Source organism: Mesoplodon bidens (genome assembly GCF_964165515.1).
Source record: "Mesoplodon bidens genome assembly, chromosome: 2".
In the NCBI taxonomy this organism is placed as follows: domain Eukaryota; kingdom Metazoa; phylum Chordata; class Mammalia; order Artiodactyla; family Ziphiidae; genus Mesoplodon; species Mesoplodon bidens.
The window spans coordinates 144,533,620-144,560,209 of NC_138177.1; the positions used below are offsets into that span (position 1 = coordinate 144,533,620).

The 26,590-nt window shown below is 36.6% G+C and overlaps 1 protein-coding gene across 1 annotated transcript in view; it reads left to right on the forward strand.

The window, feature by feature from the left end:
- FAF1 (Fas associated factor 1) overlaps positions 1-26,590 on the forward strand; it is a 486,188-nt gene that overhangs the window by 159,134 nt on the left and 300,464 nt on the right. The window contains exons 3-4 of the mRNA XM_081223886.1: positions 13,077-13,123; positions 24,721-24,932. Of these exons, the coding sequence (XP_081080012.1) occupies positions 13,077-13,123; positions 24,721-24,932 (259 nt within the window). The remainder of the gene's footprint in view (positions 1-13,076; positions 13,124-24,720; positions 24,933-26,590) is intronic.

Here is a 26,590-nt window from a genome sequence, read left to right on the forward strand (position 1 = left end):
ACGCGCAGGCCCAGTGGCCACGGCTCACGGGCCCAGCCGCTCCACGGCATGTGGGACCTTCCCAGACCAGGGCACGAACCCGTGTCCCCTGCATCGGCAGGCGGACTCCCAACCACTGCGCCACCAGGGAAGCCCCAAATTTTCTATTTTTAAGTAGTGTCCTTTCCTTGCCTTGAAAATTTTGTGATTAAAAACTACTTGTGATTTCAAACAAGGGTAGATCTCAGGATGACAACAGTTACAGTAAAGGCAGCTCACCTTTATTGGGTATGTTACTATGTATTGAACACCATTTAAGCATTTTATATATGTTAACAAGTTTCATAAAAACCCAATGTGCAAGTATCACCCCGCATTTTACTGTTGAGAGAACTGAGCCAGAGAGACATTAAGTGACTTTCTAAAGATTATGCAACTAGTAAATGATGGGGCTGGGATATACGGCTTTCTGGCTCAAGAACCCTCACTTTCAGCATATTTAATAACATGAGTGAGTTTATGAAGAACCTATGCCTTTAGACATTAAGTAACTTCCAAAATAATAAAGGGTTCGGGGGAAATAATAGATTCTGTGTGTAATGGCAGACTAACAGACTTTATATGGGTCTCTAAAATGTGTGCTATAAACTCTCTATAGTTGTTCTCAAACTTTGTTGTGCATCAGAATCACTTGAGGAGTTTGTGTGTTGTGGGGGAAGATTTCTGGGCCTCATTTCAGACCATCTGAATTTGGATCATTGGGAGCAGGACTTTATATATCTGGATTTCTAGTCCAGCGTGAGGCAGATATTTATGCACCACTGATGTACAGCACATAACAAAACTGATTAAAACAAAAACACCATGTAATGGGGATGGATAATTATGTTGGCTAACGTTTGCAGAGTACTTTTCTTGTATTATCTCATTTAATCCTTATAACAGCCATATGAAATAAGTTGGTATTATTACCTCCACTTTATAGATGGGAAACTAAATCTTAGAGTAGTCAAGTTAACATGACGAAAGTCACACAGGTAATAAATATATGATAGAACCGGGATTTGAAAACAGACTTAAACTACAGAACATAGAAATTGCCTTAATTGACCTAGTTAAATTATAGTAGATCACTCATACTGAGTATGAATTGTTACTGTAGTTTTTTTCTTTGCTTAAAAACAAAGATATAAAATTAATATATAGGGACTTCCCTGGTGGTCCAGTGGTTAGGACTTCACGCTTCCAATGCAGGGGGCCCAGGTTCCATCCCTGGTCTGGGAACTAAGATCCCACAGGCCACACGGCCAAAAAATGAATAACTAAATAAAATAAAAATAAAATAAAATGAATATATAAAAATTAGTATTTGCATGCCATCTGCCTTTTATCCGTTTTCTATTAATGGCAATAAATTATCATACCTGGTGGATTCTCTAAGGCCAACATTTCAGTATTAACAACTTGGTTGATGCATATATGTAACTGTAACTGAGGTTTGTATTGAAGCTCAGGTGCCCATATATATCTCCTTCTACTTCTCTGATACTTCTGTTTAATATTTTCTCTGATATTTCCTACATGCTACGTAAATGTTGGCATTCCAAAGGTTCCATCAGTGAAGGCTTTTCTTTGTTCACGCTACCTCTCATTTTGGGTAAACTCAATCCACGCCTAAGACTTTTGCAAATACTTTTTAAAAACACTATTGAGATATAAGACACATAATATATACCATCTTAACCACTTTTAAGTATGCAGTTCAATAGTGTTAAATATATACACATTGTTGAGAAACAGATCTCTAGAACTTTTTCATTGTGCAAAACTGAAACTTTGTACCCATTAAACTATAAGCCCCCCTTTGCCCCCCAGCTCTTGGTAACCACCATTCTATGTACTTTCAGTTTCCATGAATTTGATTACTCTAGGTACCTTATATAAGTGGAATCATACAGTATTTGTTATTTTTTGGCTGGCTTATTTCACTTAGCACAATGTTCTCACAATTTATCCATACAGTGGCCCGTGACAATATTTCCTTCCTTTTTAAGGCTGCATAATATTTCATTGTTTGTATGTACCACTTTTTTTTAATCCATTACCATTGCTGGACATTTGGGTTGCTTCTACCTCTTAGTTATTGTGAATAATGTTGCTGTGAACGTGAGTATACAAATATCTTTTTTGAGACCCTGATTTTAATTATTTTAGATATATAACTAGAAGTGAGATTGCTGGATAAATTTGGTAGTTCTGTTTTCCCCCAGTATGTTTAAAGTGAATGACTCATGACTCCAAACTCTGTATCTCGAACTCACACATTTTAAGATTCTTAACAATCTATTGGACATCTCTGTGTGAATGTCCCATGTATACTTTAAAATCAACATGCCTAAAGCTGGAAGGCTCAAACCTCCCTATCCTCCGCAGCCTGTTCCTTTGCTCATGTTCTATGGCATTTTCATTTATTCACTTGTGTATTCAGTGTATATTAACTCACACCACCTAGGTACTAGGCCCTTTTGTTCATGATGAGGGCACATCAGTGAACAAAATAAAGTTATTTGGAGCTTATATTCTGGTCAGGAAAGACAGATAACAAACAAGGAGACAGTAGGGTTAAGGAAAACCTCTCTGAGATGACCGTTGAGTAGAAACCTGACTGAAGTGAGGGAGTGAGGTATGTGGTTACCTAAAGGAATAGCATTCCAGACAAAGGGAAGAATAAGTTAAGGAGTTTAATGTGGGAGCATGCTTGGCTTGTGCAGGAAATTGTAAGGAAACCAGAACAACTCAGTGGGGTTAGTAGAAGATGATGTCAGAGAGAGAGAGAGAGAGAGAGAGAGAGAGAGCGAGCAAGCTGGAGCCAGAATATGTAGTCTTATAAGGTCAGAATAAGGACTTTGACTTCGATTCTGATGATATGGGAAGGCATAAGAGTATTTTGAGTAGGAAAAGGGTTTTATTTGGCTTGACATTTATAAGCATCATGCTGGCTGCTATGTGAATAGGGAGCAAGTGTGTGGGGCAAGGATGTTTGGAGACTATTGGAATACTACCCCAGAGGAAAGATGATGATTTAGACCAGGGTGGAAGCAGAGAAGGTTGGTGAGATTCTACATTTTGGACATAGAATAAAGAATTCGTCATAGATTGGATGTGGAGTATGTGAGAAAGAAGAATTGAGGGTGATTACATGATTTTTTACTTGAGCAATGGAATCATTAGAATTGCATGCCATTTTTAATGATTGAGAGGACTGGGGCAGGAGCAGTCACCCAAGTCAGAAGCCTGGACATCATTTCCAGCATTTTTTTCCTTTTCAATTCACACCTCGCAGTGCTACCCACATGATTTTCCTAAAAGGTAAATTTGAGTTGCAGCAGTTGCCTCCCCATTATCTTCAGATTAAGTAAAACTATTAATGCCTTTATCCTGCCTCTCATAATCTAACTCTTACTTAATTTTCCAGCTGGCCTCTCACTGCTTCCTGATGCAAACCATTGCTGAAGCCACACAGAACTACTTTTAGCTTCCTGGGTAGACTAAGTAGATTCATACATTGCACTTAAAAAAAAAAAAAAAAACTCTTCCTGAATGCTCTCAGTCAAATTTCTTTTCCCTAGAAGAGCCTTGTTTTAATACTTGATTCAAATATCATCCTTTCTTCCCAGCTTTTCTCCGAACATTCACAGTACGTCCACTTTTTTGCCTTTAGAATATCTTATATATTTCTCTATTGAAGTCCATAATAAATGGAGGAAAGAGTCATCAGCTTTGGAGTCATACAGTGGAGTACTTGAGAAAAATTTAGAGAAGAGTATCATAGTGATTAATGTGTTTGGAAAATAGGAATTTGAAGGTACATTTAGAAGAATTTAAATATAGTAGATTGTTGGAAATGGTCTGTTACAGATATGAAAAATTAAATAATTATTTATGAAAAATGATTTTCCTTTCTGCCCAGAAAGAAAGAGGGGGAAATGGTATTAAGCATCTTTTTGAGGCCTCATTGGCTTCTAGCCATAATCTCATGGTATTTCTTTAGTGTGGACACTTAAATCTATTGTTTCTTTGCCCCGTCACATCTGTAGCTGGGGAAATTTTCATCCCAAAAGAGATCTCTTTCTCATAGCTCACTTCGTTAACATCATATTAATGAGGTTTGTGAAATAATAGAGATTTATATTGGTCTGTCCTGGTTCCTGGCACAGAGCTTCTAAAACCCTTGTAATTTCCTAAGTGATAAGAGTAGCATTTTTTGTTTTAATATTTGGTCTTTGACCCTGGTTGCTGACAAAGAGCTCCCAGATCCCTTGGAACTTCCTGGGTGACAGGTGTGTCTTTTGTTTTAATGAGGAGACTCTTGGGCTTGTGAATAACTTCAGGAAAGGGGCCAGTCACCAGAAAGACCAAGCCATGATTAGAAGCTTGGAAATTTCAGTTCCACCTCCTATCCTCTAGGAAGGGGAGGGGGCTGGAGATTGAGTTAATGATCGATCATGCCTACATGTTGAAGCATTTGTAAAAATACCAGTAGTACAGGTTGGGGGAGCTTCTGGGCTGGTGAACACATAGGAGGGTAGCATGCCTGGAGAGAGCATGAAGCTCTGTGCCCCTTCCCACATACCTCACCCTATTCATCTCTTCCATCTGCTGTTCTTGAGTTATATCCTTTTATAATAAGCTGGTAATCTAGTCAGTAAAATGTTTTCCTGAGTTGTATGAGCCAGTCTAGCAAATTAATCGAATTGGGGAGAGGGTTGTGGAAATCTCCGATTTATAGCTGGTTGGTCAGAAGCACAGGTGACAACCTGAACTTGCGATTAGCATCTGAAATAGGAACTGTCTTGTGGGACTGAGCCCTTAACTTGTGGGATCTGATTCTATCTCTAGGAAGATAGTGTCAGAATTGAGTTAAGTTACAAGGACACCTACCTGGTGTTACAGAATTGCTTGATGTGTGGAAAACCCACACATATGGTGTCAGAAATGAAGTAGAGTTGTAGTAGACTGTGGTGCGTTCTTTCCCCATACAAGGTCAAAGGTGAAAATTCCACAATTCACAGCTGTAAGATGATGGTCTCTTTCAGAATTTCTCATTGACCCAATTTATGGCAAAAACATGAGAGGAGGATGATTCTGTCTTATTCACAACTGTTTTTTCCTCAGTGCTTAGAATAGTTCCACGTTAGTCATTAAATATTTGTTGAATGGGTTACAATGGTAGAATAAATGAATGAATGCAGTATTCGAATGCATGAATAAGAGAATGATTGCTGTGTCAGTACAACACAATGAAAAGTCATTGAGAAAAAGGTGGTGTGAGTCAGTTAAATTTTCTTGGAGAAAATGATTCAAGTCTGGGTCTTGAGCTCTACTAGTACACAGTAAGCATTCCTTCCTTTGTGATCCCATACTGTTTCTCATGCTGGATTGAAATTGTTTCTGTAACTGCTCAACTTGGGAGGAATGTGTCTTGTCATCCTGTATTCCCTCCAGTGTCTAAAACACTGCCTTGATTATGGAGAAGAGAAAGCCTGGGTTTTGTTGGAAGAATTCACTTGATGGCAAGATCAGAGTTGTAAATGCTAAAATACTAGTACTTTGTGGGTTTGACACCTATTATTTAGATATTTTGAAAATACTTGAAATCTGACATACCATAGAGTAATGATTTCAAATTAAACAAAAGTGCACGAATTTAGAAAGCATTTTTCTATACTTTAAATATTTTCAAGAGATAGAAACAATGCTAATATTCTAATCATAATTATTCTAGTTCACAGGCTTTCTAAATATGTGGAACATGCAGAGTTGCCTATACTATTCTATCTAGTAATAATATATATATATATGATTATATATAATGAAAATGTATTTGTCATTTCTATTTTCATAAATTTTAAAATTTAACAGGTTTCCTTTCTCTACTTGTTTATAAATTCTTATATTTGAAATGTATTAAGTGTTTAGTTTCACTGATCTGCAATCAGTAATTAATTTAGAGATTGACCAGCTGAGGAGACTGCTGTAAGAATTAAGCTAATGATAATGCTATGACATAATTGTTGAAGACTGGAAAAATGGTGGTCTGTTAGTAACTTAACGTGTATTGTGTTGAGTTTGTCATGTAACCTCATCTAATCTTGGTTTATCAGTCTTTGAATACAAAGTAGAATTTGGGAGGGAGGATAGGAAGCAGGGTTTATTGGAAGGTTGCTGAGAAGCTCACACATTTGAAAGAAAGCTTGAACAACCAAACCAAGTCTTAGGAAAACCAGTAAGCCGAGTTGCTCTGTCAGAAACTTACCACTGAGCGCCGTTGTCAGGACACATCTTCAACTAGTTAGTCACTCGTTCAAGAGCCACATTCCCAGGAGAGCCTGATTGGTCTAGATTGAGTCACCATGATTAATATATTTTCAGTATCACATGGGATGAGGCAGGAGTAGTAGTTCTCCAAAAGAAACACATGATCTATATCAAAAGGAAAGAGGGAAGTGATGATGGGCTGGTACAAACCAGAGATGGGGCACAATAATAGCTAATGGGACAATATATGCATCTGAGATTGCATTTTTCTAGTGTTTCATGAAACTGAATTAAACCGGAGTTTTAGTGTTCTTTTGTTAAATCAACTTTGTCAATGACTAATTTATATATGTATACAGATTTTAATTGTATACAACTCTATGAGTTTTGATACATGTACACATTGTGTATGTATACATTGTGTATCCAGTCCCCCTCCCTTCAAGATTTCCATCGTATTAGAAAATTTGTTCTCTTTTCCTGTCAGTAACCCTCAACGCTGCTGCAGGCAATCATTGATCTGATTTATATTGCCACATTTTGGTAGTTTTGTCTGTTCTAAAACTTCATATAAATGGAATCATACTATGCAGTCTATTGTGTCTGGCATTGTTTACTCAACATAATATTTGAGGTTCATCCATATTGTTGCATGTATCAGAAATTCATTTTTATTATTGAATAACAGTCCTTTGTGTGAATATGCCACAGTCTTGTTTATTCATTGGTTGATGGATATTTTGGTTGTATCTAGTGTTTTGGTATTATGAATAAAGTGTCTATGAATATTTATATACTAGTCTTCAGTGGACATATGTTTTTATTTCTCTTGGGTAAATTCCTAAGAGTGGAATTGTGGTACTATATGTTAAGTGTTTGTTTAACTTTATATAAAACTATCAAACTGTTTCCAAAGTGGTTGTGCCATTTTACATTCCCATCAGCAATGTGTGAGAGTTCTAGTCCTCCAAATCCTCACCATCATTTGGTGGTGTTAGTCTTTTTAATTTCAACCACTTTAGTGTGTTTGAAGCAGATTTCTTTGTGGTTCTCTTTTTAAAAATTAACTTTATTGATAATAAAATGAGCCCCTTTTAAGTGTACAATTTGATGAGTTTCAACAGATGTAAGTACCTACATTACTACCACCACCACAGTCATTATCCCTAAATTTCCCTATTGTCCCTTCCATACCATTCCCCACTGATCCTAAGGAATCCTTTATCTATCTGCCTTCTTTAACTAGAGATTAAAATAGTCTTTCCTAGAGTAACACATACCTGAAATCATATAGTATTTTCTCGTGTCTGACTTCATTCATTTAGCATAATGTTTTTGAGATGTACCCATGTAGTTGAATGTATCTGTAGTATGTTCCTTTTTATTGCTGAGTAGTGTTCCATTGCACCCAGACACTGTGGTACACCCAAAACAACATTTACCTGTTGTTGGGCATTTGGGCTGCTTCTAGTTATTGGGTATTGTGATTAAAGCTGCCATGAACATTAGTATACAAGTCTTTGGGAAATATGTTTTTATTTCTTTTAGATAAATACTTAAAAGTAATATTGCTAGGTTATATGTTTACCTTTATATATAAAACAGTTTTGAAAGTGATTGTACAATATATGAGACTTTCAGTGTTATTGCCAAAACTTGTATCATCCTATTTAATTTTAGCCATTTTATTAGATATGTGGTGGTCTCTTATCATGGTTTTAATTTGCATTTCTATGATGACTATTTAATGTGAACAGCTTTTTATATGCTTATTGGCTATTCATATATCTTTTTTTGAAAAGTTTCTGTTCAAATCTTTTGCCCATTTTCTTACTGACTTGTTTGTCATCTTATTGAGTTATAAGAATTCTTTTTATATTCTGAATATAAATCCCTTCTTGGACATTTATACATAGCAAATACTTTTCCCAGTCCGTGACTTACCTTTTCATTTTCTTAGAGGTGTCTTTCAAAGAGCAAATTTTGAAATTCGTCATTTTTTTCTTTCATCTTTTGCCTAGCCAGTGTTGTCACGATTTCCCACTGTGTTTTCTTGGTGTCCTCATTTGTAAAATGAGGGGGTAATATGAGAGTTAAATGATCTAATATGAGTAAAGCACCTAGAGAATACATAGCACCTAGTAAAAACTATATAATGTTAGCTACCTTTATTGTTACTACAACTCCTTTACTCAGAAGTTATCATTGAAGTTTTTGGATGCTGTCTGTACATCCCTGTCTCTTCTCCCTCCCCTCTCAAGATATCTCATTGGCATTTTCTTTAGGGGTCATTTGTTTAAAAATATAAAAAGACCAAAGCCAAGATTTTCTATATGTGTAGGGGATGATTTATATTAGATGATGTAGTTTTCAAATTTTATTTATTTATTTATTTATTTATGATGCTGTAGTTTTATAATCTACCAGTTTGCCATTTCCCTTCCCCCAAAAGGTCTAAAGCCCACCATGAGTGTCATGGTTTTCTCCTTCTGTTAAGGCTGAAGATAAGAATTTTTCTTACAGCCACCTCTGACCTTGACTTCCACTATACTTTAAACATACCTCACATGTCTTCCAGTGGACTCTGAGAAATAACGATTCAGAGGGTGTTGTCAAGTTTTGCTAAAGAGAATTTAGAGGCTGGGATTCTAATTGTGGTAAATTAACTGATTAAAAATGTCATGGACATAATTAGCATAAAAGCAATAATAGTTATACCAAAATGGATTTTCATACTACCATAAACTAGGTCAAGGCAAGATACTGTTTTTTAAATATGTTGCAGTCTGCTGAAGATACACTGTAGTGTGTTTGAGTCGGTCCCAGAAATAGAAATATTGTGTTTATTCTCTGTTTCTTTGGCCAAATATTTAATCATTCCCTATTATTATATTCCTGTTTGTAGAATGAGAGATATAATATCTTCCTAGCCAAAAAAGAAAAACAAAAAAACAAAAACAAATTAACAATGGGATTATTTACATTTAGCGAATGATAACGTGGTTCTTATGTGATCAGTATCATTTCTAGTCTATAATCTAGGTTTTTCTAAATCTAATCCCTTTTCTAAAGGTATCCCCTCTATCTGTGCTCTCCTGAGCCCTAGATCAGGTACCAGGCATACCCAAAGTCTAGCATGGTGCCTGGCAATGAATAGGCCTTTGGTAAGTTTGTTGAACCAAACTTTTAATTTTACCCTTTATTTCTTGAGTCTTTATTGTTTCCCTTTCCATGAATTCTCTTTGAACTCAAGAAATCACTATTCTTTAAAAAAAAAAAAAATGGAAAACAAAAACTTATCGAAGCCATTCTTCTTGCAGGTCCTATCTTTATACTTTTCATATTGTTTCAAGAATCAGTTTTACTTACTTTCTTATTTCCCTTGTATTTCTTAGCCTTTTATGATATAGGTTTTGCTAAAACTGTTTTCAAATATGTCTAACAGTCTCTTCTTAGGCCTCATTATATTAGACTATTTTCACATTTTTTATTTTGTCTAATCCCTCCTTATAGTACCTTCATTGCCTCTCTATGACATATTCCTGGTCCTTCCCTTTCTATCTAACCCTTCCATTTTTATTGTTTTGTTTTGTTTCTAGCTTTCTCTTCTCTTTTTTTTACATATATGAATTCCCCAAGATTCTTTGTCTCACTTTTCTTCACCAGAGAGTAAAGGAGGGAGGGAATTAAAGTATTTCTAGGGCTTCAAATAAGCAGGTGTTTTACTTAATCTGGCTCTGATTTTTAAAATTACTTTTTGTCTCCTTTTGGATATTACCTGAACTTCTCATAGTAAAATTAATTGTTGAATGGATTTTTTTCCATGCTAGAAGACATGCTGTGTTATGTCCATTAATATATCTGGTACATAGTTGGCAATTACAGTCATTCCTCGGTATCCGTGAGGGATCTCTTCCCGGTGCCCCTGGGGATACCAAAGTCCACAGATGCTCAAGCTCAAGTCTCCGAGTGGTTCTGCATCCTCGAATTTAGCTAACTGTGGATTGTAGTACCGTCGAATGTATTTATTGCAAACAACAACAACAAACCAAATATTAGTGGACCTGTGTGTGGTTCAAACCTGTGTAGTTCAAGGGTCAACTGCAGTACATATTTGTGAAGTCAACAAATGATATCCTACTATTACCTCAAAGTTAACATTGTTCAAAGTCGAATTCATCTGAAATTTTCCTTTGCTTCTACATCTACCCATTATTCAGTGTCCATATCAAATGCTGTCCCTTTTCTGAAACTTTCCTTAATCCTCACAGTCAAAAAGCACTCTCCCTATCCTATATTTCTTTAGCAAATCATACTTTTATTGTATCTTCATTCTGAATTACATTTTATTTATTTATGTACAGAGTTTATTATGTACATAAGGTTGAGGTCAGGGATTAACATTCTATCCCAAAGCAAATACATTATTTAAAATAATATAAGATCTTAGAAGAGGAAAAGGGTTGAAAGTGAAGGCGTGGGGACTTCCTTGGTGGTCCAGTGGGTAAGACTATGCACTCCCAATGTGGGGGGCCTGGGTTCGATCCCTGGTCGGGGAACTAGATCCCGCATGCATGCCGCAACTAAGAGTGCACGTGCTGCAACTAAGGAGTCCAAAACTAAGAGTCCGCATGCCGCAACTAAGACATGGCACAGCCAAAATAAATAAATAAATAAATATTTAAAAAAGCAAGTGGAGGTGTGTCCTGGTACCTTCTGAATAGTATTGCCCCCTTCCCCATCTTGCTACTTTTCATTTACCCTTCAGTCTTAGTTGAGACATTACTTCATCCAGGAAGCTTTCTGTGAGCCTTAAGCAAGTCTCCACTGTGCTGCTTTTCTTTGTACTCCTCTAGCATCATTCATTTAGCAAGTGATTATTGAGTGCCTTTTATATACTGGCATTGTGCCAAGCAGCAGGAATAAAGTGGTGAACAAAATTGATATCATCTCTTGCATCATGGAGACTACAGTCTAGTGAGAAAGGCAGACATAAAACAAATAATCACTAAGTAAGTAATTATCAATTGCTATGAAGAAAAAGTACAGGGTTCTTTGTGAGAGTAAACCTATTGGGGGGGTGTTGATCGGAGAAGAATTTTTGGAAAAAGTATATCTAACAAAAACATCAATTATGATGATTGAGATTCAGCCAGACAAAGAATAGGGAAAAGGGCATTCCATGCAGATATAGTATCTTAAAAGGCCCTAAGAAATAAACAAAAAACTTGATGCCTTTAAGGAACAAAAAGGCAGGGCCATTTTGGCTGAAAATGTAGTATTTACTCATACAGATGAGGAAACTGAGGCTCAGGGAGGTTCAATGAGTATAGAATATATACTAAGGTCATCAAAGTAATAAATGGGAGAATCTAGATTGAAATTTTGGACTTTATAAATTCTTAGTGTTCTTCCCATTATACCTTGGCATTCCCTAGTGAAAATTTGAACAAAATCTTTCCAAACTCTGGTATTTTGTTTCTTTTCCAACATCATAGAATATTCTCTGACCATTTTCTATTTTTTAACAAAGAAGATATTTGTATGTGGAACCATTGCCGTCAACAGAAAAGGGATAATTGACCTGGCACCAGGCAGGGATGCTTCTATTGAATTTGTGGCTTTGAAAACTGATTTTAGCATTTCCTTGACTCTAAGGATTTCTGAGCCTCCAGAGTTGTCAGGGTTCTGTGGTATCCACTGTCTTTAATAATCTGTGGATTTCTTTGATTTTTGCCAGTGAAGTGTTAAAACTTTCAAAATTCATAGCAAGTATCTTACACTCTACTTTGTTTCCATTCAACAGTATAACTTTGTAAACTTGACCTACCTCTGGCAAAAATTTAAGTTAACGTTTCACAAAATACACAAACTCCTTTTTGCAGTTGATCTCCACACAGCTGATAAAACATCCAAGTGTTAGCTTCCCCCCTCCTCCCATTTTGATGTGGATGTGGATGGGAAAGGGGAGGGAAGAAGTTGTTACGATGCAAAGGCAAAGTTGGAAGAGTCATTATTTTCCTCCAGAGAATCTTCTTTATTACACTGTAATGACGTACCCACAATCCAGGAAGTAACAGCCTGTTTGCTTAGTAGCCTTCAAAAATGTCCAAATCATGGCACATGTGTTTACCTGTGTTCTAGGTAATTGGTGACTTGTTAGCTTAGAGACCAATTTCAGGAATGTTTTATTTAAGGAGACTCCCCCAGGGATGCTCATGCTCCTTTTGTAACCTGATGTAATTGTGGTGTGTTTATCAAAGACCTTTTGATACATTTTTTCCTTCTAAGTATTCTTTTCTTTAAGAATAATGATTGTAACAAAACACAATGAATTTAATTCCTGAGTTAATTTAAAAATTCGTATTGGCATTTTTCATTTGTGATTTTATATCTTGCTTCTCTCAATCTGAGGAAGGAAATAATGTTAAAAGATTACTTTAAGGTACTGATTTTACTTGTTCTAACACCCTTAAACATTGGTTCTGTGGGTGTTTTGCTTGAATGAGGACCGTGGAATTAAGCTTTTTATGACTCAAGATTTGGAGATATTAGATGCCAAATGTATGTTTTTTAAATTATCTAAAACATAGTTTTATTATAGAGAGGGAGAAAAACATTTAATGGAGAATATTTTTTATCACTAAGGAAACACTTATTATTTTGTTTAAAATTTCAAAGTATACTTATTTTCCTTTACAGTGTTTTCCACCCCACTCCACTCCACCCCTGAGCATTTTTCTGTTTCTTTAAATGTCTTCTCTGTTTTTTGTTTGCAGGCAGCTATCAATGGTGTAATACCCCAGGAAAATGGCATTCTGAGAAGGTATGTTATAAGGTACTTAGTAGTAAAATGAGAATTTAGCAAAGCAAAAAAGAGACAGTTGTTAATTTTTTTGGTTTCACTTTTTGATAGAGCACTTTGTGATGATCTTTGATGTATAAGTTCATTACTACAGACATTTTTATTAGTCATATTAATTTCCTAAAGTCTCCAGTGTCTAACTGTATAATGTTATTTCAGATTGGGTGATACCACTTTTAAATGTGATTTTATTTTATTTTTAAGGAAACTTTTCAAGGTCATCTTCTAATTCATAAGATGGAAGGAACTGAATCCTTTAAACTGTTAGTAGTGAGAAAATGAGACATGTCTCAGGAACTCCAGAGCATGGTTATCATCTAACTATACAGGCTTTATCTTCAACCTTACTAATTCTTTTTTTTTTCCTCCCTTTGGTTTCTAAATTAAATTTATGTTAATTTGCAACAATTTGAGTAAGTCCTTAATAATGAAACTTCCCAGAGCACTGAGCTGTTTTACCTGAAGTATACGGTGTTAACATGTGGAATAGTCTTCCTGGTTTTGTGTCATTGCCAGAAGGTAAAATTGGAAGATGATGCCAAGAGAACTATAGTAATTACAAAATAATTCCTTAAATTAAAAATAAATTCATAACTTTTCTTAAAATTGGAGACTGGTTCTGGATTAAAAGAGCACATTATAAAGTCATAGGAGGTAAAACCATTCTCCCTTACAAGTGTGGTTTAATTACTTGATATGCCCCCCCGTCCCCCCCGCAGTTCAAACTTTGGCTTGAATTTTGGTGGCTGGGATTTCTAAGTCACTGAAGCATGATCTGCTAAGTGCAGATGAGGCAAACAGAAACAGCAGACCACGAATGAGGTTGTTTTGGAGAGGAAGAAAAGTGCTGTTGCAAAAACATCAAAAAATTTACCATGAACTGCAAAATGTGCTGTACTTTATAGGAAACTGTGTATATTTAGAAAGGAAGAAAAATTCTGTTTGGTACCTGCCACCCTTAGTGATTAATGGTTTTTAGGTGAAAGCAATGATAAACAGACCTATTCTTCACTTTTTCTTTTTTGAAAACTGACAGAATTTCATCCAGAGTAAATGTGGCTGATTTCCAGAGTCTGTACCAAATTTTCTGTGTTAGTTTGTTTTTTTTTTTTTTTTTGGTCAGAAGCATTCAGTTCTATTGAAGACCTTGTCTAGAAAGCAAGCCAGATGATTACAAAAACTTCCTTCAAGATTATTTTTTTTCCTTGCTTTAGAAGGTTTTAGACTGCTAAATATGGCTCCAGTTTTATTCTTGAGTAAATGTTATTCCACTTTTTGTGCTCAAATTTTTGCTTGCTAAACCCTTGTGGATTCAGCTGCTAGGTTCTGAGTACATAACTGGATATATCTTACAATTAATAGTATTTGCTATGGGTGAACTGTAGAAATTCCCTCATCCCTGGAAACATCCCATCTCTCCTGTCACAGAAGATACTTTTTGGGTAATATATTTTATAGCTAGAGATTCAGTAGGGAATTGATTTCTAATAAGGTTACTATAATATTTGGGGTTTAACTTTCATCAGAATGGGTTTTTGTTTGTTTTGTTTGCTTGGTAAAGGAATGAATCATATGTCCACAAAAGAAAGTAATAGTTTTCAACTATTTCCTTCCTAACTTTGTTCTTTAGTTTTGAAATCACCGTGGATTTGACAGAACTGAAAATTACTCTTATATGTCTACTGACCAGAAAGGAAAGAGGGCTCTTTGTACTTTCTCATAGATTTAACACTGAAAGTGGAAGACACAATGCTGGGAATGGTATATGTAGGCAGTTTAAAAGGATCTTTGTTTTGTGTGTTTGATATTTGTAGTAAGTTGATTATAGTATGTGAAGACAACTAACTCTTAATTTGTCAGTTTATACCTTAGCAGAGAAAAGAGCTACCAAAAAGAGTTGTTTTTTTTTTAATATGAATTATTTTTGGAGGGAGAAGAACCTAATCTCTGCGCTTTATAGCTTTTCTTGAAATCAGATGTTTATGTGAATTCAAAAGTGGGAATTTGTTTTTTTAATGTGCCCATAAGTTCAAGGCAAAGAAACTAACTTTTTTAAATACTTAAGGCACTGTGCTGGGTATTTGATATGGTTTTCTTTATTAATACCCATTAAAACCCTTAAGAAATAAATGCTCATATTTCATAGATGAGGAAATTCAAGATTAGAGAATTTATAGATTCACTGAAGGCCACAAATATAGTAGCTGGTGAAGTCTGGATTTTCTCATTTTAAGAACACATTTTCTCATTTTTAAAACTGGTTTTTAAAATGGACATATTTTAAAAATATGGACATATCACATATCACTCTGTCCTCTTCAAGGTCAGTAACCCAGGCATGTCACAACTTTTAAGATTTTTTCCTTTGGGTAAAGAAGTTGAAATTTAATACACGTATATAACATCTTTCTTCCGCAGCTTTGTTTTAACAGTTATTATTTTACTTGTAGGCAAGTAAAGGCATTTTACAGGTAGAGAGAATAAGGCATGAAGTGACTTGGCTCAGATGATACAGCATGATGTTGATGAGTCAGTAAGCAAGTCTTCCATCTCGTCTTCCAAGGCTTATTTCACTAGACAATACATTGCTAATACAGCGTATTTATAAAGTGTAAAAATATGCAGTCATAATCTAAACCATTCATTTAGTCATAAGCAAACATCAAGTATGTACATGTATATTTACTACATCTTGTTGTAATATTTTATTTATTCAGGATATTGTCCAGAGCCTTTTAAAAAATTATTTTTTGGAGAAAACTATTGTTAGAAAGGAGCACTAATGAATTACTTGTATTAGTAGAGAGTAGATGCTATGTTTTATAAAAATTTTATGAATTAATAGTGTAATTTTACTCATTGACTAAGTGGGTGGTATTTATCAACTCATTTATTTTATGATCCAGACAGATATACTGTATATTTCTTTGTCTATTGTTTAATTCATTGAGGAAACCTAGCGAAGACAGGTTTGTTTTCAAATCTTGAGCATTATTATAATAGCTTTCAGAATATATAAGTGCTGAGGTTTTCTGATTTAGAAACTGTCCGTTTTGGCCAGTTAGTCTTTATTTATTGTCTTTTCTGATACCCATTTAAAAAATCTGATCTTTTTCTAGAGACAAATTTATCTTTAAGACACATTTTTTTTGCACCTAGAGGTTTTACCATGGGATGGACTTTTAAAAATTGAAATAAACAAGTGTAGAGTTTCTGTTTACTTTGCTTTGTTCACTGTCTTCCAAGGATCTGTGTGGTTTGTAGAGGAAAGTTGAGTAAGGATAAAAACACTCCTTTAGTTGAAGTTTAGATCTAAAATAGATTTCTCCATAGAGTTTGCCTTACCACCCAGTGTCTTTTTTTTCCCTCTTTCTTTTAAATTATTTATTAACTTGAAAAGAATAGTGAGAAGGTTAAATTATAGGATGGTAGTCTTCATAGATGAAAAATCTTAAAAACAGTTTTTTTTTGACTCAACAGTTTTGGATGCCTTTGCACTCTTTGGATATCAGTGAACATTAGTCACAACTAACAAAATCATTCATTAACCGGTAATCTCTTTTCCTCTCTCTCTCTCTCTTTTTTTCTTTTGATTGCTAGTAAAAAAAAACTAATGTAAATTCATTATTTTTGTTGATCTCGAAATAGAGTAATTATAGCTAATAAGAAAAATTTCAAGAGATAGCTTTAAAAAAATCCTCTTTGTGGCTGAGAAACATACCAAAGAGCGTGCTCTGATTAGAAATATTAAACTATCTTCTAGAGTTAGGGTTTGGTAAAGGGAAAAAAAGCACCACACTAGCACCTCTTTCAAAACAGAGGGGATTTCATATAGGGAATGAGTTACACAGATATATAGTAGGTTGAAAGAGCAGTAATGACTGCAGGAAACAACTGGACCATCAGGCCCACGTGGGGGTGGGTTCTGCTGGTCGATGAGGAAGGGAGCCTAGGACAGGAGGAGACTTAAAGCTGAGAAGGGTGGGCAGAGCCGGGACTGTATGGGGCAGATCCATGGCACCCACTCCAGGAAGCCTGCTCTAGGACAGACCTGCCCAGAAGAGGCCCCTATTGACCATCAAAGGGCACAAGGTCACTCCTGGTACTGGAAGAAAAAAGGAAAGAGCTTGGGAGAGGTTGAAGTTAGCAGAACTTTGGAGCTCAGAGGAAGGGCCCTAGGAACTTGGCCCCAGACATATGAGAAAGAAGTCCTGCTCAGCTGATACTGGTATTTCTGACAGGATGCAGAGGCTTGTTTCGAAGTATTGAAAGAAAATAGAAGCTAACTTCAGTGGTTGATATTGAAACAAAGTGGGTGTCATTGTTACGGTGTTGTCACTGCTAGGGTAACGTTGATAGGATCAGTGTGTAAACTATAAGAAGAGAATTTTGTCTGTGTCTGTGTGCGTACACGTGTGCTGTTACTGTCCTTGTTTCTGTTATGATCATAAAGCCATGGTTGATATTTACCAGTTTCTTCCACTATTTATTCTATATTCCCTCTGCCAGTGCCTCAGATAGTCAAGGTTCTCTGCTTCGTGGGACATCTCAAACATTCATTCTTGAAGAGTTAGAATCCTCAGTGGACTTACCCTTTTTAAAAAATTGGTTGTAGTTTCCCACTAACTCTTAATTTTGGACATACTCTAGAAAATAGTCCATTGCATAGCAACAACCTGATTTTTTTTCCTTGGTAATCAAGACCAGCTAGTACCTCCTCCTTTGCTAGTTGATTCAGTAGCATGAGGAGTATAAAATGGCCAACCGGCATTCTCAAATTCTAATACAGTGGAAGTACTGTGGAAACATTACATCCTGTGATCTCTGAACCATCAGAGCCCAAATTTGCAGGAAGCAAAAATTTGGTAAGTTATTAGGCATAAAAAGGGGAACCCTTACCACGACTTAATTCCCATACTCATTTTTTTCCTGGCAATATGAGATATATCACTGTGTTTTGGTCATTGATATAAAGAATATACCACATCCTTTAAGGTGGAGCCCCAAGCTTTGACGATATTCTCTCCCAACCTGTGGCATAACTATCTTCACCATTACACTGTTCAGTCAAGCTAGGTGCTTCTGGGTAATGATATACACCAGTGATACCAGTGCTGCACTTCTCTTACTGTGAAATGAGTTCCTTGGTTAGAACCAGTGTCGTGTGGGAAGCCATAGATCAATAAGGCATTCCCTAAATCCATAAATGGTGGTGCTGGCAGAAGCATTGCTGTCAGGGGAGTCAATTTCATATTCAGAAAAGTGTCTTTTTAGGTAAGAACAGATCACTGCCCCCTCCATTATAGAAATGATCCGTTACCAGACCCTTGAGGAATGGGGCCGTATTGAGAGCTCCTTATTGGTCTCTGTTTGCAGTTTAGGCACTCAGTTTCCTTAGCCAGATTCAGACTTGGTGAGGGTAAGTTGATGCTGTTGTGCCTATGCCTAACCTCTATCCCTATTGGCATGGCCACATTGTACATTAATGCATTGAGTAGTCCTGGGGTAGTAAGGGAATAAGCTAACTGACATCAACAGAACAATGTCATCTTATCCATATTGAGAGCCTTTTTTTTTTTAAGTGGATAGCTTGTAGATAGCAGTCACCCCATGACATATATTCATATTTTGTGTTCATTCTAAATGATCCATTTCCAATCCTCTTCCCCAGACTTGTGTGTCAGCCAATTTTCTTTTTATTCTTTCCAAGCTCTGATCAGCTGGGCAGCCCATTAACTATTGCCCGTGATTCAATGTAGATTTGTATCTCAGGTTATTTCTCCTTCTAAATGAAGTGGTCAACCTGTGGTACAACCTTAAGTTCTCCCCACTGGGAGGCTTTTCTTTCACTACTGTCTTTCAGGGATATCTTTGATTGGGATTGTAATGTTTCAGCAGTCTGTTTTTGGTTGGTACCAGCATATTATACATAACCATTTTTTCCTTTCCCAGTCCAAATGTTTTTCTTTCTCAGTTAGCTTAGATATCTCTTATGCACTGATGAGAAATACCAGGTGCAGCAGCCAGCCATGTACCGTAATATGCTTCTGACCCCTGGACCCCAAAACTTCACCATGGTGAAGGCCTCTGCATTTTCGTGGTGTGTATCTCCTAATCTCTAGCATGCATGTATCTTACCAAAGCATCTAAGTACTTGCTACTTTTGCTCTTCAGGACCAATCTACATTGTCATCACCATAATGTTTTGTGGAATACCTGGGTTATCAAGATCTATCCAGGCTAGATTATTATGCCAAAGAGCAAGAGAGTTGTTATAATCTTCAGGAAAATATAGTGAAGGTATATTGTTTACCCTGCTGAGAGGAAGCAAAATGCTTGTCATGGTGCTTGCAAATTAAAATAGAGGGAAAAAAAAAGTCTATGCAAGTTTAGTTGCTTCCTGTTGTCTCCTCCTACATAATAACCCTAATTCCATGAATTAGGAAGTCAATATGAGCTATCTATCGGGATCTGGGGAAAAAACTACAGGGTAGGTTAAATAGATTGAATGACCACTCTATGACTGGATTTAGGCCAAAACCTCATTTACCACCATAACTTCCATTTTTGTATCCCCAGGAATTAGTATTAGAGTTAGCATCTAGTAATCCCCTAAAGCTCTAGATATTTTCCTTTTTTCAGTACACAAACCCCTAGTAAATGGCTACAGGTCTCTTAGGGAAATTCTTAGAGGAAAATTTACAATACACATATGTGGCTCTGTTGCATTGTCTTCGGGGGACCAAGGACTTTGTGTTTGGCAACTGGGAGTGACTGTGACCCTCCATTATAGTTATAGAAGTTAGGATCTAGGCTGCCAGATCTAGGTTTCTGTTGTTTATAGATCAAGTAATATTTTAGTCAACTGACTTTTCATTTTGTTTCTTAGAAGTACCAAGTTCAGTAAAGCACTACTAAAGGTCTCTGCAGGTTGAAATCTTCTGATTGCCACATTTTGTCCATGCTGTCCGTTAACATCATTGCTCCCTCCTTTTTCTTGTTAAACTCTGCCATTTGACCTATGCATTCTGGGATCTCGTCATGCCTATTAGGGAGTCTTTTTCAGTGGTGTCATCTCCCCATGTTATTCCCAACCCACAGAAGACAGCCACTACAGATTTTTTCAAGGATGTAGATTCCCTCACTAATGTATTTTTCAGTGCTTTAGTGCAGTGTTCTCTGGGACCTCATGGATTATGTAGTAGGAGGATGTGTATAATATATTCAGGTTGTACATGGTTAATCCACTTTAGCATTCATATTTTTCTAAGCATCTGGAGTTCTACATTTTGCCAGGAAAGTTTGGGCATTTCCTCCTCATTAAATGTAGACTCCTTTGGGATTTAAGTTTCATTCAGTCGACAAGGAAACTATTAGAAATACTTAAAACTGCTTAAGCAAATATATTATATTTGGCCCGATTCAAACTCTTTTGGTCAAACTCACTTAAAATTCATTTCTACAACTATTCCCTAGGTTTTTGCTGATATAATTTATCAAAATATTATAATTACTTTTGGATGTAAGCTGTCTTTTCTCAGTTAAGACATCGTACTTATTTTCTTGGAACATGCCTACATCTCATTTTAGAGGTAATAAGGAATGGTGGAGGTAGGTTTTGAGAATAGACATCCCCCTTCAAGGCAACTGTCTCAGGTAAGAGTATTCATAGTTTTTAAGCAAGAGGCTAATCTTCTCAGTCATGGGAGGAGGAGCTGTTTCTGCTTACAGAAGAGGCTCAGAGAGACTCCAGGGGTTCAAGATTCCAACATTCATCTGAATCCACTCAGGTATCCCCATTTCACATCTTAGGTTCTCACTCCTTCCACAACAGTGCCTTAACTTTCACAAAAGAGACGTAGAAAGTATGTATATTCAACTTTCACTGTAAGTATGCAAGCTGCAAAATTAAATTTTGAGTCCAATTAGGAAGATCATACCTGTGGTTACAAGAAATAAGAAACTCTTTTTAAAGTGCCACTTCAGAAACTCTGTAACTTTCTTGTCATGAATTGAACTGAAATTTAAAAACCCCAAGTGTGTCATTTTATTCTGTAAGCTCTTCTTTAGAGTCAGAAGCAGCCTGCTCATAGTCCTTGTCGTCATTATTACCACCATAATGGTCAGGTCAGATAGTCATTTGGTTCCCTTCGGCACTTGTTTCAATAATGATAATTAATCATTATGCCAATGCATGGCTTGGATCACTAGTATCCCATTTTCCATTGGCAAGGAGCTCAGCAGTGCATTGAAGGTCAAGGCCATAATCAAGCCAGTTCCTGAATCCTTTGTTTCCTGGGACACCTCCATTATCAAGAAAATGAAACCACACTAGGGTATTTTTAACAGAGGGGATTTAATGTAGGATTGGTTACACAGGTGTGGAAGACTAGAAGAGCAAAAAAGTAAAACTGAAGTAACCTAGATATAATAACTGCTTCAGGAAGTTACCGCTTGAAGGTGTAGGGAACAAAGGGATTAACAGAACTTTGAAACTCAGAGGAGCTCTTTGAAGCTGAGGATCAGACCTCTGTGGAATGTATACTGTCCAGCCATTAGTGATATCTCAGAGGGAATGACAAGAAGCTGGTTATAAGAGTGCTGAAAAAAGCAGGAGACTGAAAGCTGTAGGGTGATGCTGGTTGAAATGCATGCAAACAGGAAGAAGGAAGTCTTTCCTCCCCTCCTCCTAACTACTAATCTCTACCTAGTATCCTCTATTTGACAAAGGTCTATCAGGAAACCATATGCCAAAGGAAAAATATAATTTTGTAGAATCCTAGCCCCTGCATTACAGAATAGACTACAGAAGGATGAATTTGGAGTTAAGAAAACAATGTCAGTGACCAAACTGCTAATTAGCTGTTTTTCTTAGGTTCTGAGAAGTTGTGACAACATTTATATATGTGAAGTATTATTGCACAGATTCTGTTCATAGATGCCTAGAAAGCTCACTTTGGCTTCCAAACAGTGACATTCTTCCTGCTTTGGACATTTTCTCTGTTCTCATGTTTTCCTTCCCACATTACTTTCCTTGACTCTGACAACTGGGAGAATGAATAGTTTTTTGTTTGGATCAGTGATTAGAGTGTCTGAACTCTGGTGAGATCTAAGCTAGTCACTTTCAAACTTTTTTGACAAGACCTACAATGAGAAATATTTGCAGTCCAAAATACACATATTACAAATATGTCCCAGAATCAAAAGTTTTATGAAATAATACTTGGTCCTAACTATTTAGTGAGAGATACTGATAATTTCTATCCTATCCTATTCTTTTCTGTTCTTAATCTTATTCTGATTGTATTCTTTAAAAGACTTACCACAACTCAATCAATTATGTAATCTATAATTTGATAAACACTGATCAAAGCAACAGTGTGAAGTAAATGTAAATATTCTCTCCTTCTTAATTGTATAAACAATGCTTAACTTGGCAAGTTTTTGGTCATTTTTGTTGTTGTTCCTATTCGGACCCCCAACACATTATTTTTCTTTAAATTCAGGGTGAGAAAAAATATATTTTAGAACTGAGCTTGTAGTTCTGGTGGTGGAGAAAAATTATACAATAATGATATTTAATGGGAGCATTTCTTATGTTTCCTCCCTCCCTACTTTTCCTACTGAGGGGGGAAAAACAGTAACAGTATATATATGATAACTTAAGTCAGAGAAAAAAAATCCAAATTCTTCATAATTATTTCTGTACTCATTAGTTTGTCAAATATTTGTATATCTTCTATGTATAAAATCTTGAACTCAGCAGATGATACAGCCATTAAAAACACAAATGTGAGCTTCATAATTATTGATAGTGGTGAGATGTTAGAACTAGTCTGAGGTAGTAAAACATGCTCTGAGTTGAAAAATACTCAATCTGAGATATGAAAGATAAATATAATTAGCTAGAAGAAAGATAGAATTTGGGGATGGGATGGGAAGGAAAGAATATTCTTAGAAGGAATAGTTTTTATGTTACCTCATGAAATAGGAAGGATCAAGGTAAGACAAAAAACAAAAGGCTGTTCTGGCTATTAGCATAGAGAGATGGAGATAGCATAGCACAAGATGACGATGGGAAGGTAGATAGGATTCAGATCATATAGGGCCTTGTACGCCACTTTGACCATTTATATGAAGAGCAAAGGGGAGTATAGAAGAAAATGATATGAAGACATTTGTCTTTAATTTCACTCTAGTGGTGGTATGGGATGAAATGCAGGGAGGTAAGGGTATGTATGGAGAGATTAGTTAGGCTATTGCATTAATCCGTGTAAGAGGTGACTGTGGCTTGGACTAGGGTAACAGCTTCGGAGGGGAAAGGTAGATGACTTATCTAAAAGATATTTAGGAGGTAAAACTGAAAGGACTAGTTAGATGTGGGAGTTGAGAGAGAAAAAGAGGGCAAGGATAATGCCAGAGGTTTTTAGCTTGGGTAGCTAATATGTGGAATAAATGGGAAAATCAGGCTTGGGGAAACATTCATCGTTTAAACTTTGGCTATACTGGGTTTGAGGTTTGGGATCTTACTAAGTACTAGGCATTGTGCTAAGCTTTTCATACACATTATTTGATCTAATCCTTACAAATATAATTAATTTTCCTATTTTACAAATGAGACAGTTATTAAGTGGACAGAGCCACGATTTCATTTTTATTCTTTAAGAAGGGAGAGATTCAACCATGTTTAAATGTTTCTGAGAAGAATCCAGAAGAGAAGGAGATGTTGAAGATAATGGAAGGGAAAGGGATAATCCATAATGTAAAGCTAATGAGTAGATGCGTATAGAATCATGTCTTCTCTATTTAGAGAAAGAGAGTGCATATGCAGGTTAGTTTGTGGATTTGATGTTAGAAAGGTAAGGGAATTTCTTCTTGATGGCGTCTGTTTTCTCTGCAAAGTACGAAAAATATATTTTAAGACTGAGGAGTGAGAGGGAGAATGGAGGTTTAATGATGGTAAAGTTTCAGAATAGTTTTTGTGGAAAGTAGAGTTAATGAATCAATTAATGATTCGGTAAGTAAATGAGAGTGGGTTAAGAAGACACTGTTAGTAATTCACAGAGTTGAAAATGATGTTTTATCAGCATCATAACAGCATAAGGCAAAAATCTAATTAAATGAGATATGTGTGATACTGCTAACAGACATAGAAAGGCAAGGATGGGAGGGAGAGTAATGTGGCTTTCAGTCATTGGGAGAGATTTTGTGGAAGAATTAGAACTTACTTAGTCCATGATGCACAGGTAGGTAAATTTGATATGAAGAACAACACAAGCCAAGTACAGTTAAGTCCCCTCTATACAAATGAGTTCTGTTTCGAGAGTGCTTTCGTAAGTCCAGTTAGTTCGTTAGTTCAACAAAGTTAGCCTAGGTACCCAACTAACACAATCGGCCATATAGTATTGTGCTGTAATAGGTTTATAATACTTTTGCATCTTTGAAAGTTCGCAACTTGAAGGTTTGTATGTAGGGGACTTACTGTATGGAGTGGGTCCTTAGTGGTAATCTGTAGTTATTTGGTTGATGATAATCCTTCTTTTATGTCAATATTTCAGTGAATATGGGGGTGAGCCTATATCAGGACCTGCATTTGATCCAGCAAGTCACCCAGCTCCAGCTCCTGCTCCTGCTCCCTCTTCCTCTTCAGCATTTCGACCTGTAATGCCATCTAGGCAAATTGTAGAAAGGCAACCTCGGATGCTGGACTTCAGGGTTGAGTACAGAGACAGAAATGTTGATGTGGTACTTGAAGACAGCTGTACCGTTGGTAAGGTTTTTCCTACCATATAGCCTCCACATATAATTCATTAGGTAAACATTCAGTTTATATTCTTTTCTTTTGAGTTGACTGCTGACAAGAAGGAAAAAAACCAGTTTGATATTGTTTCATACAGATTATTGTGTTCTCATTTTAAATACTGTCTTCAGATTGAGGTAAGTTTGAGAATAATTTTTGTTTGTTCCACATATGCAGAATGGTATATGAAGCTGTTTTAGGGCAGATACAAATCAAACATCTCAGAGCTTTAAAAAACACCAGAATTATTAAGTATATTGATATCAGACTTTATAGCTGAAGCTCCTTCATTTTTAATACTATGATTAATGAGAAATCAGAAATAAGACATTTCCATCACTTCTTCTCCCTGCCAGCTAAATAAATGAGTAGGACTGTTCTCTCAAAGGAGACTCATAGTGTATGCCTGCCATTTTCAGACAAACTTTACCAAAGTTCTGTAGAGAAACTATGTTGAATTCATGTTTGATTCAGATTATTTGATCCATGTTTGTTGTAGAACTAGAAATTATATTAATTTCTATTTTAATATGGTTTTGCCTTATATCTAAATTTTAGATATTTCTGAACTTTTGCCTTTGTTCCTTTTTGGGGAGATCCTTTCCTAATTTTATGTCATTTTATTAAATGAGGTACCAGTCTGTGGCCTGTTAGGAACTGAGATGCACAGCAGGAGGTGAGCGGCAGGCAAGCGAGCAAAGCTTCATCTGTATTTATAGCCGCTCCCCATCGCTTGCATTACTGCCTGAGCTCCGCCTCCTGTCAGATCAGCAGCGACATTAGATTCTCATAGGAGCTCCAACCCTACTGTGAACTGTGCATGCGAGGGATCTAGGTTGCACGCTCCTTAGGTGAATCTAATGCCTGATGATCTGAGGTGGAGCTGAGGTGGTGATGCTAGCTAGCACTGGGGAGCAGCTGCAAATACAGATTATCATCAGCAGAGAGGTTTGACTGCACAGAGACCATAATAAATCAATTGCTTGCAGACTCTTATGAAAACCCTATCAGTGAGTGGCAAGTGACAATTAAGCTGGATGTGGTGGCAAGGCTTTATAGTGGCAAGTGAGTTGATGTACTTCAATTGTATAGCAGTGTCTGGTGGCAGGCTTTAAGTCAGAATCCGACACTTATTTTAGTCCATGAGTGGCCCGCCCATTATTTTATTTACCACTACTATCCGCGCCTCTTTCCCACTCTGCGCACTTGTCTCAGTCACAGTTTTGGTAAGCCCACGAGCTAACCCTAGCCAAAATGAGTAAAAAACAAACGTCGCTGGAGAGCTTCTTTGAAAAGGGGCAAAGACCCAATGATGAGACAGCAGAAGACTCTAAGACTGCCCACAAAAAGAAAGCTGCATTTAAAAGAATATACCTGGGCTTCCCTGGTGGCGCAGTGGTTGAGAGTCCGCCTGCCGATGCAGGGGACACGGGTTCGTGCCCCTATCCCGGAAGATCCCACATGCCGCGGAGTGGCTGGGCCCGCAAGCCATGGCCGCGGAGCCTGTGTGTCCGGAGCCTGTGCTCCGCAACGGGAGAGGCCACAGCAGTGAGAGGCCCGCGTACAGCAAAAAAAAAAAAAATAAAATAAAATAAAAAAATAAAAGAATATACCAAGACTCCTACTTA